Source organism: Carassius carassius, chromosome 42 (assembly GCF_963082965.1).
Source record: "Carassius carassius chromosome 42, fCarCar2.1, whole genome shotgun sequence".
NCBI lineage: Eukaryota > Metazoa > Chordata > Actinopteri > Cypriniformes > Cyprinidae > Carassius > Carassius carassius.
The window spans coordinates 16990990-17005758 of record NC_081796.1 but is presented as its reverse complement, the minus strand read 5'-3'; the positions used below and the strand labels follow the sequence as shown (position 1 = coordinate 17005758).

Sequence of the window (14769 nt, the reverse complement as noted above, 5' to 3'; positions counted from 1 at the left end):
GGTTTGTGTCAAGCCATTCGTTAATCTGCCTGTTTGATGAAGATAAATATATAAAACGTAGTAGAAATAAACACGTTAAGAATCCATAGAATCATCAGAGGACACTTATTATGTTTTTTTAGGACTAATAAATGTTTGGTTGACCAATCAGAGGAGAGGGGCGTTTCCTTCCCGCCCACATGTAGAGGTCGAATAATTCAACACAAAAAAGAAGCCAAATTTTTTATTTTTCGTTTTGTTTGAACAAATGAAAAACTAAAAAGGTGCCCTTTTTTCATTTGTCACATTTCAAGATTAAATTAAAAAACGAATGATCGGAAGATGATTACACCAGGCGAGCAAACGTTTTGTAAGGTCTACACAAAAAAACTCTCACCCCGCGACTACCTATATTTATTAGCTCCCTTATTAAAAAAAATGAACCAGGTTTATTATAAAAAGTGGACATGGAAACACCATTATATATAACTGGCAACACCGAGAACCAGACATGCGCTTCGCACACGATGTTCTCTCCCAGTGCGCATGCGCAGTATCACTGTACCGGTGGAGGCTGAACGGTAGCAGCTTAAACGACGCAGGGATAAAGGAGACCGTTTTGACAGGTCAGTGCGCCACTGTTGATTATTAGTGTTTGAATGCTTTTATACCCTCTATATGATGATAAATTCAAAAGATAGAAATGTTAAACATAATTATAAAACTGCACTCGGACAACCTTGTTGGGTGGGTTAGCAGGGGAGCTAACAGAGGCTACTGCGCAGATCTGGGAGGGGGAGGCGAGTCTGGTGTTAAGACGATATTACCAACAAACCCGCTGTTCAGTCGATGATCACTACCATGTGAGGAGCTAAAATGACATTTTATTGACTTAAATCGATCCTCTCCGGTTCTTTGGCGCAATGTACGGTTGGATTGGTGTGTTTGGTGCGGTGTTTTTAGGTGGAGACGGTTGGATGGGTCTCTCTCTCCCCTTCACTGCGGGCTGAAGAGCCACTGCCCATGAGTCTGGCTCTGTTTCTCTTCATGTTCTTTTGTCATTTAAGGGAAAACAACACTGGTGAATAGAGTTAATAATATAACTATTAGATATCACCGTACTTTCCCAGTTGGATAATCACAGCAACCTACTGTACAATAAAACAATGATTTTGTTGAATTATTATGCTAAGTGACAGACGAGGTCCTTTGAGTAGGTTACAGCACAGACTGCATTAGTATGTATGTATGTATGTATGTATATATATATATATATATATATATATATATATATATATATATATATATATATATATATATATTTTGCTTCTGTCAGGTCTGCGTTTGTTCATTCTTATCTGGCATTATATTATGATTGGTGTGTGTCCACTGCTGATGGAAACAAGTGACATTAAATGATCTTTCAAAGCATGTCATCTAGCTGAGATCAAGCAACTCTTTTTTTTTAACGAGTTTTGGTGATTCCTCTTGAGCTCATCTTGCTTTGATCATGTCTTTCCAGCAGGCAACATCATGAGTCAGGGGAAGGACAATGCACGTCTCAAAAGCTATAAAAACAAATCACTCAACACAGATGAGATGAGGAGGAGGAGGGAGGAAGAAGGCCTGCAACTTCGCAAACAAAAGAAAGATGAACAAGTAAGAGAGCTGGAGTGGCTTTGTGGATCTTGGCTTTGTATCTAGTTATTCTACCATAGGTAGTGTCTTGATTTTATTTTAAAGATAAGTGTATATATATTTGTAGCTTCACTACGCCACGTATTTACGGTCACATTTGATTAATTTAAAAAATATTACTTAACCCAAATATTTGAACGATAATGTATATTTATCAGGTTTTTTTGTTGTCTATTAAAGGGTTAGTTCACCCAAAAATTAAAATTATGTCATTAATAACTCACCCTCATGTCGTTCTAAACCCGTGAGACCTCTGTTCATCTTTGGAACACAGTTTAAGATATTTTAGATTTAGTCCTAGAGCTCTGTCCCTCCATTGAAACTGTGTGTACGGTATACTGTCCATGTCCAGAAAGGTAAGAAAAACATCATCAAAGTAGTCCATGTGACATCAGAGGGTCAGTTAGAATTTTTTGAAACATCAAAAATATATTTTGTTCTAAAAATAGCAAAAACTACGACTTTATTCAGCATTGTCTTCTCTTCCGTGTCTGTTGTGAGATTTCAAAACACTGCAGTTTAGTGAGATCTGGTTTGCGAACGAATCACTCGATGTAACCGGATCTTCTTGAACCAGTTCACCAAATCGAACTGAGTAGTTTTAAACTGTTCTCGTCTCCAATAAGCATTAATCCACAAATGACTTAAGCTGTTAACTTTTTTAATGTGGCTGACACTCAAACCGTACACTGACTGAACTGCTGTGAAGAGAGAACTGAAGATGAACGCCGAGCCAGATAACGAATGAAAGATTGACTCGTTCTACAATGTTACTGTATCAGATTGGACAAAATGCTCGAACAAACAGAATAGTGCCTTGTATGTAAAGCCGCACAATATTTACAGCTTTTGAAATAGCCTGCAAATGCCTTACTTCTAGTTGATTCTACAGGAGAAAATGTTTTAACAGTAATAAATAAATGACTTGTTTGAAAGAAATGCAACATTAGGACTGTTACGTGGCACATGTTGGTATTTTTATTGAGCACAGTTTATGTGTTCTTACAGCTGTTCAAGCGCAGAAATGTGGCCACAGTGGAGGAGGATGGGACACTGGAGGATGATGGGATGCTGGACAGTGGATACCTGGAATCACAGGCCAACAACATGGACCAAATCACGGTGACAAAGATAAAACAATAGTTAATCACAGTCTTTTACTTATTGATGAAAAAATAGAGTATTACCTTTTCTGTCTTTCCATCGGATTACAGGGAAGTGTTATTTCTGAGGACATGATACAGATGATCTTCTCCAGCTCCCCTGAACAACAGCTCATCGGAACACAGCGCTTCAGAAAGCTCTTATCTAAAGGTGATAGACCCCAAAACTCATGCATTTGCATAAACCTATTTATGATAAAAGGATGCTAATTACATCTTTGACCCTCCATTAGAGCCTAATCCCCCTATTGATGAGGTCATTGCCACCCCTGGTGTCGTGGAACGATTTGTTGAGTTCCTGAAAAGAAGAGAGAACTGCACGCTACAGGTGAGCCTAGTAAGCTGTATCTAAGAGTGCTTTCACACTAGCACTTTTGGTGCGCACCCGGGTTCGATTGACGTCAGAATTCAGTTCGTTTAGGTAATGTGAACGCTGTCGTCCGAACTCGGGTGAGCACTCACGAACTGTACCCGAGTCTGCTTAAAAATTGTGGTCTGGGGTCATAGGAGCTCTGGTATGGTTTGCTGCTGATGTGAACACAATCGTACCAAATCGCGGAAGTGAACCGCTATTAATTACATATTATTTGATGAAAATGTGTGTTTGTGTGTGTTTCACTCACTTTCCTGACGAGCGTGACTGATGCGGTGCAAGCAGAGAGCTGTGTATCTCATTTCTGATCGCCTTCAGCGTTCTTTAGAGCATTTGCAGTACATTTGTAAGACTGACGCAAGTGTCGTTATGTACCGAAGCTTTGTAAACAAAACAAAAACTTAAAAACATAAAAGTGTAAAGAGTAATGTTATGCATTTGCCGCCTTCTCCTGCACCGTCGTTATTAAGCAAAGGGGTAAACAGCTGCTGGCTTGATGATGCAAACGAACCGCGGTTCGGACCTAAATAAAATAATATGAATGCAGTTCAGCTGGGGGTGGGGGAGCCATCAAACTCTGGTTCGGACCAGGCACGAGAACCAAGTGTGAAAGCACCCTAAGTGATATCAAAATGAACTATACAGCCTAGAAAAAGAGGAACAGCCTGCAGACATCAGTAAAGATCACATCAGTAAGACAGCGAGCAACCTGGCACGAATTTCTCCCATCACATGCTCACACTATTGTAATGTTCTGCAAGTCTTCTCACTATCGTTACTTAATCCTCTCGGCTCAGGAATGGTGCATTAGTGAATGCTTTTCTGCAGTATGGTGACAGACGTCCTGTTTCTGTGCAGTTTGAAGCAGCGTGGGTTCTGACTAACATTGCATCAGGAACATCCCATCAGACGCGGGTTGTCATCCAGGCTGGGGCGGTTCCCATTTTTATTGAGATGCTCAGCTCTGATTTCGAGGATGTACAGGAACAGGTAAACTCTCGCTGAAAGGGCACAAATGGGAACAGTTACAGTATTTTTCGGACTATAAGTCGCACCTATGTATAAGTCCAAAAATACGTCATGACGAGGGAAAAAACATATATAAGTCGCACTGGACTATAAGTCGCATTTATTTAGCACCAAGAGAAAACATTACCATCTACAGCCGCGAGAGGGCGCTCTATGTTTTCAGTGTAGACTACAGGAGCACTGAGCAGCATAGAGCGCCCTCTCGCGGCTGTAGACGGTAATGTTTTCTCTTGGTTCATTTCTCTTGGTTCATGTTAAATTAATTTTGATAAATAAGTCGCTCCTGACTGTAAGTCGCAGGACCAGCCAAACTATGAAAAAAAGTGTGACTTAAAATCCGGAAAATACTGTAAGTATTAAAAAAGGGACTAAATTTGTGATTTGAAATTGTCTTTTTCCACTGCAGGCGGTGTGGGCTTTAGGCAATATTGCAGGTGACAGCACTGAGTGCAGGGACTATGTTCTGGACTGCAATATTCTTCCCTCTCTAGTACTGTAAGTCATGTAACCATATGCTTTAGAACAACCTTACTGTTGAATAGTTGTTCTAATGATACAGATTCTTATGACAGGTTATTGGCTAAACAAAACCGTCTGACTATGATGAGGAACGCAGTTTGGGCTCTGTCTAATCTGTGCAGAGGAAAAAACCCACCCCCAGATTTTGCCAAGGTAAAAGTCACTTCCTGTTTCATTGTAGTTCAGTGCAAATTTTTGTTCTCTGGTTTTTACAATACACATTGTTCCAAAGTACATATACAGAAATGGAAGAGTATCGGTAAATTATCCGTTAAAGCCTGTTTTTAAAAATTACTTTATATGTATTTTGAAATATATTACCATAAATATTTGGTATTTAATTTATTAGGTATTTAAATTAGTTATTTAATATAAAATAACTAATTTCCTCCCCTTTTTTTTCATTTAGATTACCCTTACCATTATCTAACGCTAATTTTAAACCCTGTTAATGTATGCTGTTGAATATAATTTTTAATGAATATCTATTTTTCATGTTGTACATTATAATGTTGTGTAGCATTTCAAACAGATTGACCTTATTTTTTTTTTTTTTTAAGTATTTTTAATACAGTAGTTGAGAATTTTAAAATCTTAGACTTAAAATTTAGATTTTATATTCTTATTGATATCGCACTTGCAACATGACCTAATAATGCCAAAAAAAAACTGATAATAATGCCTTATAATGTTCAAAAGTTCAAAAGATTATTATTTTTTTAATTAATACTTTTATTCAGTAATGGTGTGTTTATCAAATAAATGGATTAATAAAATAATCGTCTGAATTAGTGTATGTAAATGAGGAGAGCATTATAGATGAAAAGTGCCAAGCAAATGACAAGCAAGCACACAAACAGCAACAGTCATACTTCATTTCACAAGCCACAAACCTCAGTGGTATTGGCGTGGGTAACATGTACACGTCATCATGGTCATGTTTGCTCAAGCTAGAACATGTTAATTTAAAATTTAGTCAAAATATGAATTTTTGTTTCTACTACAATGACATGGATTAATTAACATCTTTTATTAAATCAGCATAAATCAACATGAACCTGATAGTTAAGTAATTTAAATAAACCAAATTAACTCACAAGATTAAACACGCCTTTAAATTTAAAGTGAGATTCAAGTTGTATTTGTCTTTTAATGCAGGTGTCGCCGTGCCTCAGCGTTCTGTCCTGGCTGCTCTTTGTCAATGATACCGACATTTTGGCTGATGCTTGCTGGGCTCTTTCTTATCTATCTGATGGTCCCAATGAGAAGATCCAGGCTGTTATTGACTCAGGAGTCTGCCGCAGACTAGTGGAGCTGCTGCTGTAAGACAGAAGAATAATGAATAGCTTAAGCAAGTGATTCTCTGAGGCTCCAGTTATTGACAACAAAAATTTGAAGACCCCATGACTCTTCCAGATGTTTGTGATTTCTGGATACCAAAAAATATTTTAGAGCTTGGCATACCTATAAAAAATTATATTTAAATGCAAATACAGAGTTAAAAGATTTCGTACATGTATATGACGTTATACGCCTAGAAATTACACTTATTTTAATATCCAGGTTTTCCAAGAATGTGGAAACACTTGTTCCTTAAAACAAGTCGTTGAATTAAAATAAGAAACAGTATTAAAGAATCTAGTTTTCTGTTGTTGTTTTAACTGATTTTAATGATATTTAGATTTATTTAAAGTAATTTTAAAGCCATTTTGAGACCTTCCTGAAAGTTTGCCGAGGCCCCCTAGTGGGCCCAAGCCCCCCCAGGTTGAGATCCACTGGCTTAGGCTTTTAAGATGGCTTCTTTACTTTGTATTTTTCTGGGCACTACTTAAAATCCTTAAGAGTAAGAGCAGTTTTCTGAGGTCATGTTTCCATGTGTTCCAGACATGCAGAATATAAGGTGGTGTCTCCTGCTTTAAGAGCCGTGGGGAACATAGTCACAGGAGATGACTTACAGACTCAGGTTTCTTTACTCCTCTGCAGTAATGTTGTAGCTGTTACATATTTTGGGCGTAACATCATTTGTTTTCTCATGAACAGGTGATTCTTAACTGCTCTGCCCTGCAAAGTCTTCTTCACCTGTTGAGTAGCCCGAAAGAGTCCATTAAAAAAGAGGCATGTTGGACCATTTCCAATATCACAGCCGGGAACCGTGCACAAATACAGGTACATGCATGTTTACACAGTTAACACACAAATGTCAGTTTGCATTTTCACACCTGGCTCATTTGGAGCATTTGTCTTGGAACCTGGCATGTTTTCCACCTTCGTTTGGTTAATTTGGGCATATAATATACATGGCACTCGAGTAAACAATGGGTCTGAGACAAGGTGGTCACTGGCCAATTAAAAATTTATTCTAGAGTGGTTTGCTTGTGGTGAGAAAGCAACCCAACCAAACTTGCATAACGACATCAAACAAATCAAATAACCGTGCAGGTCTGTAAATGCCCTAAATGTCTGTTTCTCTCTAGCAATCTTTGTTTTGATCTTTGTAGATGGTGATAGATGCAGACTTGCTGCCCCCATTGATAAATATTATGCAAAATGCAGAGTTCCGTACAAAAAAGGAGGCAGCATGGGCCATCACAAACGCCACATCTGGCGGTTCTTCTGAGCAGATCAGGTGAAACAAATTACTGCTTTAACCTGCTATTAACACGTATTTCTTGTGAAAATTTGTTATCAGATCACTTCCTGCCTCAGCAACCAAGACAGCTTTATATTTCAATGCTTTAATCTTCTCCTCAGGCATCTTGTTGAGCTTGGTTGCATCAAGCCATTATGTGACCTAATGACGCAGATGGATTCAAAGATTGTACAGGTGGCTCTGAATGGCTTGGAGAACATCCTAAGGCTGGGTGAGCTGGAAGCTAAGAGAGGAGGAGGAATCAACCCCTACTGCGCCCTCATTGAGGAGGCATATGGTATGTTAGCCATCACACTTGCTAAGTCCAGGGATGTGATTTATATAGATTTCCATATTTTCTGACCTGAGAAGTATGACCCACCCAGTTGCGTAAATTCATGGAAAACAAATAGTCTCTGAGTGGCTTGATTCCCAGTAAATGCTGCTCCAAACAAACACCATATCTGAAAGAATGCAGTGAGAATCATCTATAAATTTGTTTTCAACAAAAGAAAACTGAAGTACAATATGGGTCTTAAAGGGATAGTTCACCCAAAAATGAAAATTATGTCATTAATGATGTTTTAAATGACATAATTTTCATTTTTTGATGAACTAACCCTTTAAAGCTTCTGACACACAAGCTAGTGTTTTTTTTTTGTTTTTTTATATATAGTTTAAATTTGATAGCGTGCACAAACACATAAGCATTAAGTTTTATTCTTGACCAGTATCTGTGCCAAAAGTAATCAAAAAAAGCACTTGTCTATTCAGGCCTTCGGTTTAAGTTGTCTTATCCAAGGTTTTTTTTTTTTTTTTTTTACTGAAACAACAACTTGGGCCAGTGATGCCACCTTGTGGACAAACTTATTAGAGCAAAAAAAAAAATCTACGCAATCTTCTGCCTAAAAAGCTTTGTTTTAATATTTGAAAGCAAAGGAATTTAGAAAGACATGAATATTAGTATTCTAATTCTACTGTTTTACTGTAAAATAAAATTATAATTTCTTTTAATTTTACAGTACAGTGGTATTATAGCAATCAAAATATATATATTTTTTTTGATTTGTATAATTTTAAATAATACAGTATAAAAATTGTAATAACATATCTCTTAATAACTTATTTTATTGTTGTCATAATGTCATTATTGAATGGGGTAAAAAATAAAAAAATAAATAAAGGTCTTCTTTTTTTATTTGTCCTTGGCTGATCATATGTCTTTAATTGGTTCTCTGGGGTTTTCAGACCCTTCATTACATCCCAACCTTTCAACACTAAATCCTTCTAATCTTAAGAAATGTTAACCTTGACAACGTCATTTATTTCAGGAGATCAGATTGTCGCAAGGAGATAACGTTTGTTTTAAAATGCTTGATTTACATTTTAAACTCCTTCAAATGTTACCCTCAACAACTTAAAGTTGTACAAAAGTAAAACTGACTAAAATTAATGAATATGACAACATAAAATATAAACAAAAAGTAAAACGATACGATACAAATTTTTTACGATAAAAAATTCTGTTGCTTTCCACCAGGGTTGGACAAATTGGAGTTTCTGCAGGGCCATGAGAACCAGGAGATCTACCAGAAGGCTTTTGACCTGATTGAGCGCTACTTCAGCACAGAGGATGAAGATCCGGCCCTGGCACCTGCTGTTGACCTCCAGCAGCAGCAGTTCCTTTTCCAGCAGTGTGAGGCTCCCATGGAGGGTTTCCAACTTTAACACTTTCCTCCTCCCCCTTCTTCTCAAAGCAATCCACCCTGGAGGGTGAACAGCACACCACCCCCACACCCCCTGACCCAACAGAGCAAAGGTTTTAACATATGAACATTTTAATTAAGGTGTGATATACAAGAGCGTGTGTTGCCGGTCAACCCATTTCCCCCCTCTTGTCCTACTTCCCTGGCCCGGTCCAGAACGATAGCAACTTCCTCTCCTGATGCAGAAAACGTGACCAGTAGATCTTTTGACTTAAATATCCCACTTCCTTCATTAAACTGTCATTCAGCCTTTCAAAGCAGACATATCCCATCAGTCCCTCATCCAGATTCAGGAAAACTGCATTCAGCGATGACTAAACAGATGCTGGGAAAGCACAGCTTGTGTGACATGACTGCAATATGGACTTTGACAAGGGATCTGCTTTCCATCTGTTGTAAAACACTGGACTGACCGTGTGACTGTGTTTGCATGTCTCTAAAATACCCCCACCCAAAAAAAGTTGCAGTCAATGTGCAGCAGAAAACTCAAACGGATGTCTGCTAAATACAAGGCACTTTTACCTTCTCGTTTGACCCACACAACTCAAAGCCGTACTGAGGGGTCCGGGCTTTCTGACTGATAATGCCAGTCAGACGGTCTCTTACTTTGACTAGCGTTGAACATGTATTCCGACAGTGACTGAACTGTATAGGCTCCGCCTCTCCTTTTAGGGTTACACATTTGCACCTTTGGAATTCTGGGAGTTGGAGTCTTCCTGCTCACCGAGACTGCTGGACAGACAAAAAGACAGGTCCTGTATCCTGTGCATTAGACCATTTGATACTTCAAGAAGACAATTTCACATGAGCATCATCTTCATTGGCACTTTACGTTCAGAAAAGACACCCTTTGTTTAGATTCGAACCTCTGTAGTCTGTTTAAGGCCCCCAAAAAGCTTCTCAGGATATTGAGGTGAAGAGGAATGGTGTGTACCTGCATTACGGGATGTACTTACAGAAAACACTAAGTATTTAAGAGAGCTGCCTCATCCTGGCTGAAAAAACTCCAACCCTTTCAAAGCTTCCAACATATTTTAACAAGCTGTTGAAAATTGAGCTGAAAAGGCTTTAGCTTCCTGACGTGTGTGTGTGAGACACTTAAATATTAATGTCTAATCATGCTGAATGCGGACACACATTCAGACACACCAAGTGACTAGAACGGAATACGGAAAAATACAGAGCAGAAAGTTGTTCTTTTTTGTTGTTCGGTTTTTATTGTATTTTTACGAGGGTTAGAATCTCTAAATACCGAAGGTGCCATAATCCTCATTTTAAAAAATGGAGGTGGAAAATGACAAACAAATGGACTTTAAAAGAATTTATCAACACATTTAAACTCAAGATTTCCTGGGTATTAGCTGAAGATATGATTGTTTACTCAAGTTTTCTTATTTCAATGTCAGATTCTTCCCAAGAGATGACCAGCTCTTTGTGTTCAATACTGCTGTCGTATTGAGATTGTGTAACTGTTCTCTGTTACGCCATTTGCATAAATGCTGTTTCATGAAGCTTGTGGTCAAGTGATTTAATTAAGAGATCTGTTAGAGACTCATTCATCATTCACAAAATTTTGCACCATTATGCATTTATTCATGTACACTCAATCTTTTGAACATCCACTCATTAAGATTTTTATCTTTTTTTCTATGCAATTTAGTGCTATTAGCTATGCTATTTTACTTCTGGTTGATCATTTTAATCAAGCACAGACAAACATAAGCTTTAGGAGAACCTTAAAGGAATAATTCACTCAAAAATGAAAATGTGCTGAAAACATAATCACCCTCAGGTCATCCAAGATGCAGAGTTTGTTCATCAGAACAGATTTGGAGAAATTTAGCATTACATCACATGCTCACCAGTGGAACCTCTGCAGTGAATGGGTGCCGTCAGAATGAGAGTCCAAACAACTGATAAAACTCAGCTTACATCTTGTGAAGTGTAAAGCTGTGCCTAAATAAATACTTTTTTTAAATATGTAAATACTACAATTTAAATGAAGCATTATAAAGTCAATGTAGAGCTCATATAGTTTTAACATTATTACTATTAAATACAAGCTACAAAACAAGTTAACAATAAGACTTATCAGAAATATCAGTGGGACACCATTTTATTTTTTCTTAATATATGTATACATACAAAAAAAATAACAAGGAAGATCTAAAATCTTTATTTTATATACTTCTCTAAAAAATCAGTTTACTATGCAAAGGAAGTCCACCGGAGTTCCCATGGTGTGTGGCGTTTAACATTAAATAACTGGCTGTTGTATGATCCCAGGTGACACTGAGACATGGGCCTTGTGAGCTGTGATGGAAGCATCTCACTGGGCTTTCTCTGCAAGTGCAATGGCTGCCTCCTTTTCTTTCTGTGCCTCTTCTCTCCATCGAGCCTTCTTCTCCATGTTACGATTGGTCAGGTTGTCATTCCGACTCGCCGCCTGTTATTGAAGATAGTGGTTAAAGGATATGACAACCATGTATTTACACAAGCTAAGACAGCTTTTAATTTATACAGCAGCACACTTTTTATTACCCGTTTGCCAGTGACAGACATGATGAGGCATGCCAGGATGGTCATTGCCATCATGACATAGCAGGCCTTCACACGCAGTCTGTTCCTGGCAGCATCAATCATCTCAAATCTGAAAACAGCACGGTATTTTCATAAGTATAGAAAACACTATTTCATTAAAAAGTAAGTCCATGAAGATATGGAAAGGTATTGACCTGTATTTTCATATTCGATTTCAGTGCCAATACTAATTCAAACAGGTACATCATATTTTTGAATTAATGGTTAAAAGAACTAGCTCAGAGTCATTTCTTCTTGAATCGGGCTTCACTAGTAGCGCTGTGTGCTTCTGATTAACTAAAAAGAACCAGTTCATCAGTCATTTGTATTTGAATCGATCATCACTGATCCAATACAAATTGTTTTTGCATATATGACAACTTAATTGAAAGATGCTTCTTGACATTATTTCAAGGTTTTTTTCAAAGCAGACTGAGAACTTAAAAAAACAATACATTTAAAATTTGATTTCCTTTGCTGTGACATGTTTTGAAACAGCAACTAAAAGTAACTGCATAGTAATTGTTTAAAGAATTTTAAGAATCTGGATCATTTAAATGAATCAGTGTTTTTTTTTTTTCCTCATAAAAAAATTAACTATGTATGGCAGGTCACACAGGACTTGCCTGCTCTTTTTTGCATCTAACATCACAGAGTCCACTCTGATCTCCCTCCAGATACCATGAATTACACTAATTACCTGACAGTACACGGCGAGTAAATCTCGTTTGATCCTCACAGCAGACGCCTGTTGTGTTCCACCAATACACTGGCAGAACTTCAGCCACTTGACTTCATATACCAACTATATGCTCAGAATTATGCCTGGAGCTGGGGGCTTCTATCAATGTAAACAGGAATAGCCCACTTACGACGCAAACTCTGGAATCTGTTCTGCGGTTTTGAATCGCCCGGACCACACCAACATCTTTTTATCCCATTCTGATGGGCGGTAGCCTGGTACTTTAAACCCAAGCCCTGGTGCTAAAAGCAACAAGGAGAGAGGAAGCACAAGGTGAAGTTAGTCCATTTTGTACAATCTGATCCTTGTAGAACAGTCAAAACAGGAACTTAATTACACTGTTACGTGCATGTTTATTCTTGCTTTTAAATTCCTTCTTTGAATTGAAAACCTTCTATAGAACAGAATGTGCTGGAATTCTGCAATTAAATTAGCATGTAAAAGTGCTGTGTCATGCCAGGTGCTGTGTCATGGCATATGCTCCGCCTTCTAATGCAGGTAGGTAGAACTGAATGGATATTTGAGTGCTGACCCTGGTTGGGTGCGGATACCCCCTCTTGAGGCTTGCTGCACAGTCGTCTGCTCCCTGTGGTCATCACACCTCTCCTCACCTGCCCTTTAGGAGGAAATTAAAGGTATAGTTCAGCCTAAAGTGAAAATTCTCTCATTTACTCCCCCTTGTGTTGTTTTAAAATAGTTTGACTTTCATTCCTTAGTGGAACATTTTTAGCTGAACTGTCCCTTTAAGTTTGTCATGGTGATACATTTCCACTGTATGATGATGATGTTTATACAACACAAATGTGCTTTTTCCGGTTACATTTGCACTGATACAAGTTTAAAACGTTTTTGTTGTTTTGTTTTATTTTCCCCCCAGATGAGGAAATGACATTGCATTTAAACCTTTGATTTATCATTTGAGCAGCTGTTTAATATTTATTAATTACTTAATAATTTGAATGTTTGACATTTGTTAGGGGGAAAAAAAACTATGTGCAAGTTATACTTAACTGTTCCCGCAAAAACACCACATCTATTCCACCAAAATACAGTAATATATATGTGTGTGTATATATACACACACACACACACACACACACACACACACACACACACATCTGGAGACAGGAGTTCTATCACTTTCTTCCTGCAACTTTTTTATGCTTCTTTCTTTCTCCTAGACTAGAAAGTGCGAACGTAACATACATACATATATTATATATATACAGTACAGACCGAAAGTTTGGACACACCTTCTCATTCAAAGAGTTTTCTTTATTTTCATGACTATGACATACATATACATACATATATATATATATATATATATATATATATATATATATATTTGATGACATACAGATCAATCCCACATTACCACTGCTTTTAGTAATATTATTTTTATAATATTATCACACACACTATATATATATATATATATATATATATATATATATATATATATATATATATATATATATATATATATATATATATATATATATATATATATATATATAATAAATTCAGTTGTGAGTGTTGTAGTTGGCAAGGAATTTAACTATAGTACCTTTGGTATGGTACATACATATTCTTGCTTGTTTTGTTTTATATATATATATATATATATATATATGTATGTGTGTGTGTGTGTGTGTGTGTGTGTGTGTAATGTAATTTCCATTTTGATGACATACTAAACTATACCACGTAAATTACCGGCTTAAGACATTAATAACATGAGCTTATGAAATCTCTACAAAATAACTTTTATTTTACTGGAAATTACATTTTTGTAAGAGAGAGATCAGATATTGTTGTAAAATCGTAACGTTACTAGATAAAAACATTAATCAAAAGTTATTAAATACATGCACACAAACTTTAAGCAATATTATGAATCTAATCATGCCAATCTCGAAAAATTAAACTGCGTCACAATTTATTTATAATAATTTTTTCACTGCTAGTTGTATGTGGATAAGTGTTTGAAGAATGCCAGCTGTGCCCAGTGTCAGAGCTCATTATCTTGCTGTCTGACAGCGTTTAAAACAAATATCACACGGAAAATACTGACCTATTAAAGTGCCAAAGACAGCGCGAGGCCCCCTGATCATGTTGAAGGTCATGACTCCTGAAGAAAAATATGATGAAAGAAAATGACAATTTTAAGCTATGAAATGGTATCCAAATGACAATGCCAGGTTCAGTTCCTCAAACTAAAGTCAGTCAGCTCGTGTTCTTTTACGAAAGCAGAGTTGCCGAAACACTGACTGAAGGACCCTGAGCAC

General features: G+C 37.2%; 2 protein-coding genes across 4 annotated transcripts; one reads left to right on the top strand and one right to left on the bottom strand.

Moving 5' to 3' along the window:
* Nucleotides 1-451: 451 nt before the first annotated feature.
* Nucleotides 452-10667, top strand: LOC132123872 (importin subunit alpha-5-like). 3 transcript variants are annotated; one of them, XM_059534568.1, is made up of 14 exons: nt 452-605; nt 1502-1638; nt 2686-2799; nt 2892-2991; nt 3074-3168; nt 4072-4203; nt 4649-4737; nt 4815-4914; nt 5920-6083; nt 6646-6724; nt 6802-6927; nt 7260-7387; nt 7513-7688; nt 8931-10667. In XM_059534568.1, exons 1-14 carry the CDS (start codon nt 491-493, stop codon nt 9116-9118), a joined length of 1743 nt encoding a protein of 580 aa, XP_059390551.1. In that variant the 5' UTR covers nt 452-490; the 3' UTR covers nt 9119-10667. The 3 variants fall into 3 exon arrangements, with proteins under 3 accessions (XP_059390551.1, XP_059390552.1, XP_059390553.1); XM_059534569.1 differs by having other exon boundaries at nt 469-605; nt 1505-1638; XM_059534570.1 differs by lacking the exon at nt 452-605 and adding an exon at nt 722-842.
* Nucleotides 10668-11256: 589 nt separating this feature from the next.
* On the bottom strand, nt 11257-14749 carry LOC132123870 (protein FAM162B-like). The gene is made up of 5 exons (XM_059534565.1): nt 14556-14749; nt 13011-13094; nt 12609-12720; nt 11698-11806; nt 11257-11602 (listed from the first exon to the last, which is right to left on the bottom strand). Exons 1-5 carry the CDS (start codon nt 14605-14607, stop codon nt 11486-11488), a joined length of 474 nt encoding a protein of 157 aa, XP_059390548.1. The 5' UTR covers nt 14608-14749; the 3' UTR covers nt 11257-11485.
* Nucleotides 14750-14769: the final 20 nt, after the last annotated feature.

Bases quoted from the DNA above. Each gene is read 5' to 3' on its own strand.
- LOC132123872 (XM_059534568.1), top strand. From the start codon at position 491: ATGCGCTTCGCACACGATGTTCTCTCCCAGTGCGCATGCGCAGTATCA. The intron at 4,738-4,814 runs GTAAGTCATGTA...TTCTTATGACAG, and splicing joins ATTCTTCCCTCTCTAGTACT to GTTATTGGCTAAACAAAACC. The intron at 6,725-6,801 runs GTTTCTTTACTC...TCTCATGAACAG, and splicing joins GAGATGACTTACAGACTCAG to GTGATTCTTAACTGCTCTGC.
- LOC132123870 (XM_059534565.1), bottom strand. From the start codon at position 14,607: ATGACCTTCAACATGATCAGGGGGCCTCGCGCTGTCTTTGGCACTTTA. The intron at 13,095-14,555 runs GTCAGTATTTTC...TTCCTCCTAAAG, and splicing joins TGTCTTTGGCACTTTAATAG to GGCAGGTGAGGAGAGGTGTG. The intron at 11,807-12,608 runs GTAAGTGGGCTA...TGCTGTTTTCAG, and splicing joins CAGATTCCAGAGTTTGCGTC to ATTTGAGATGATTGATGCTG.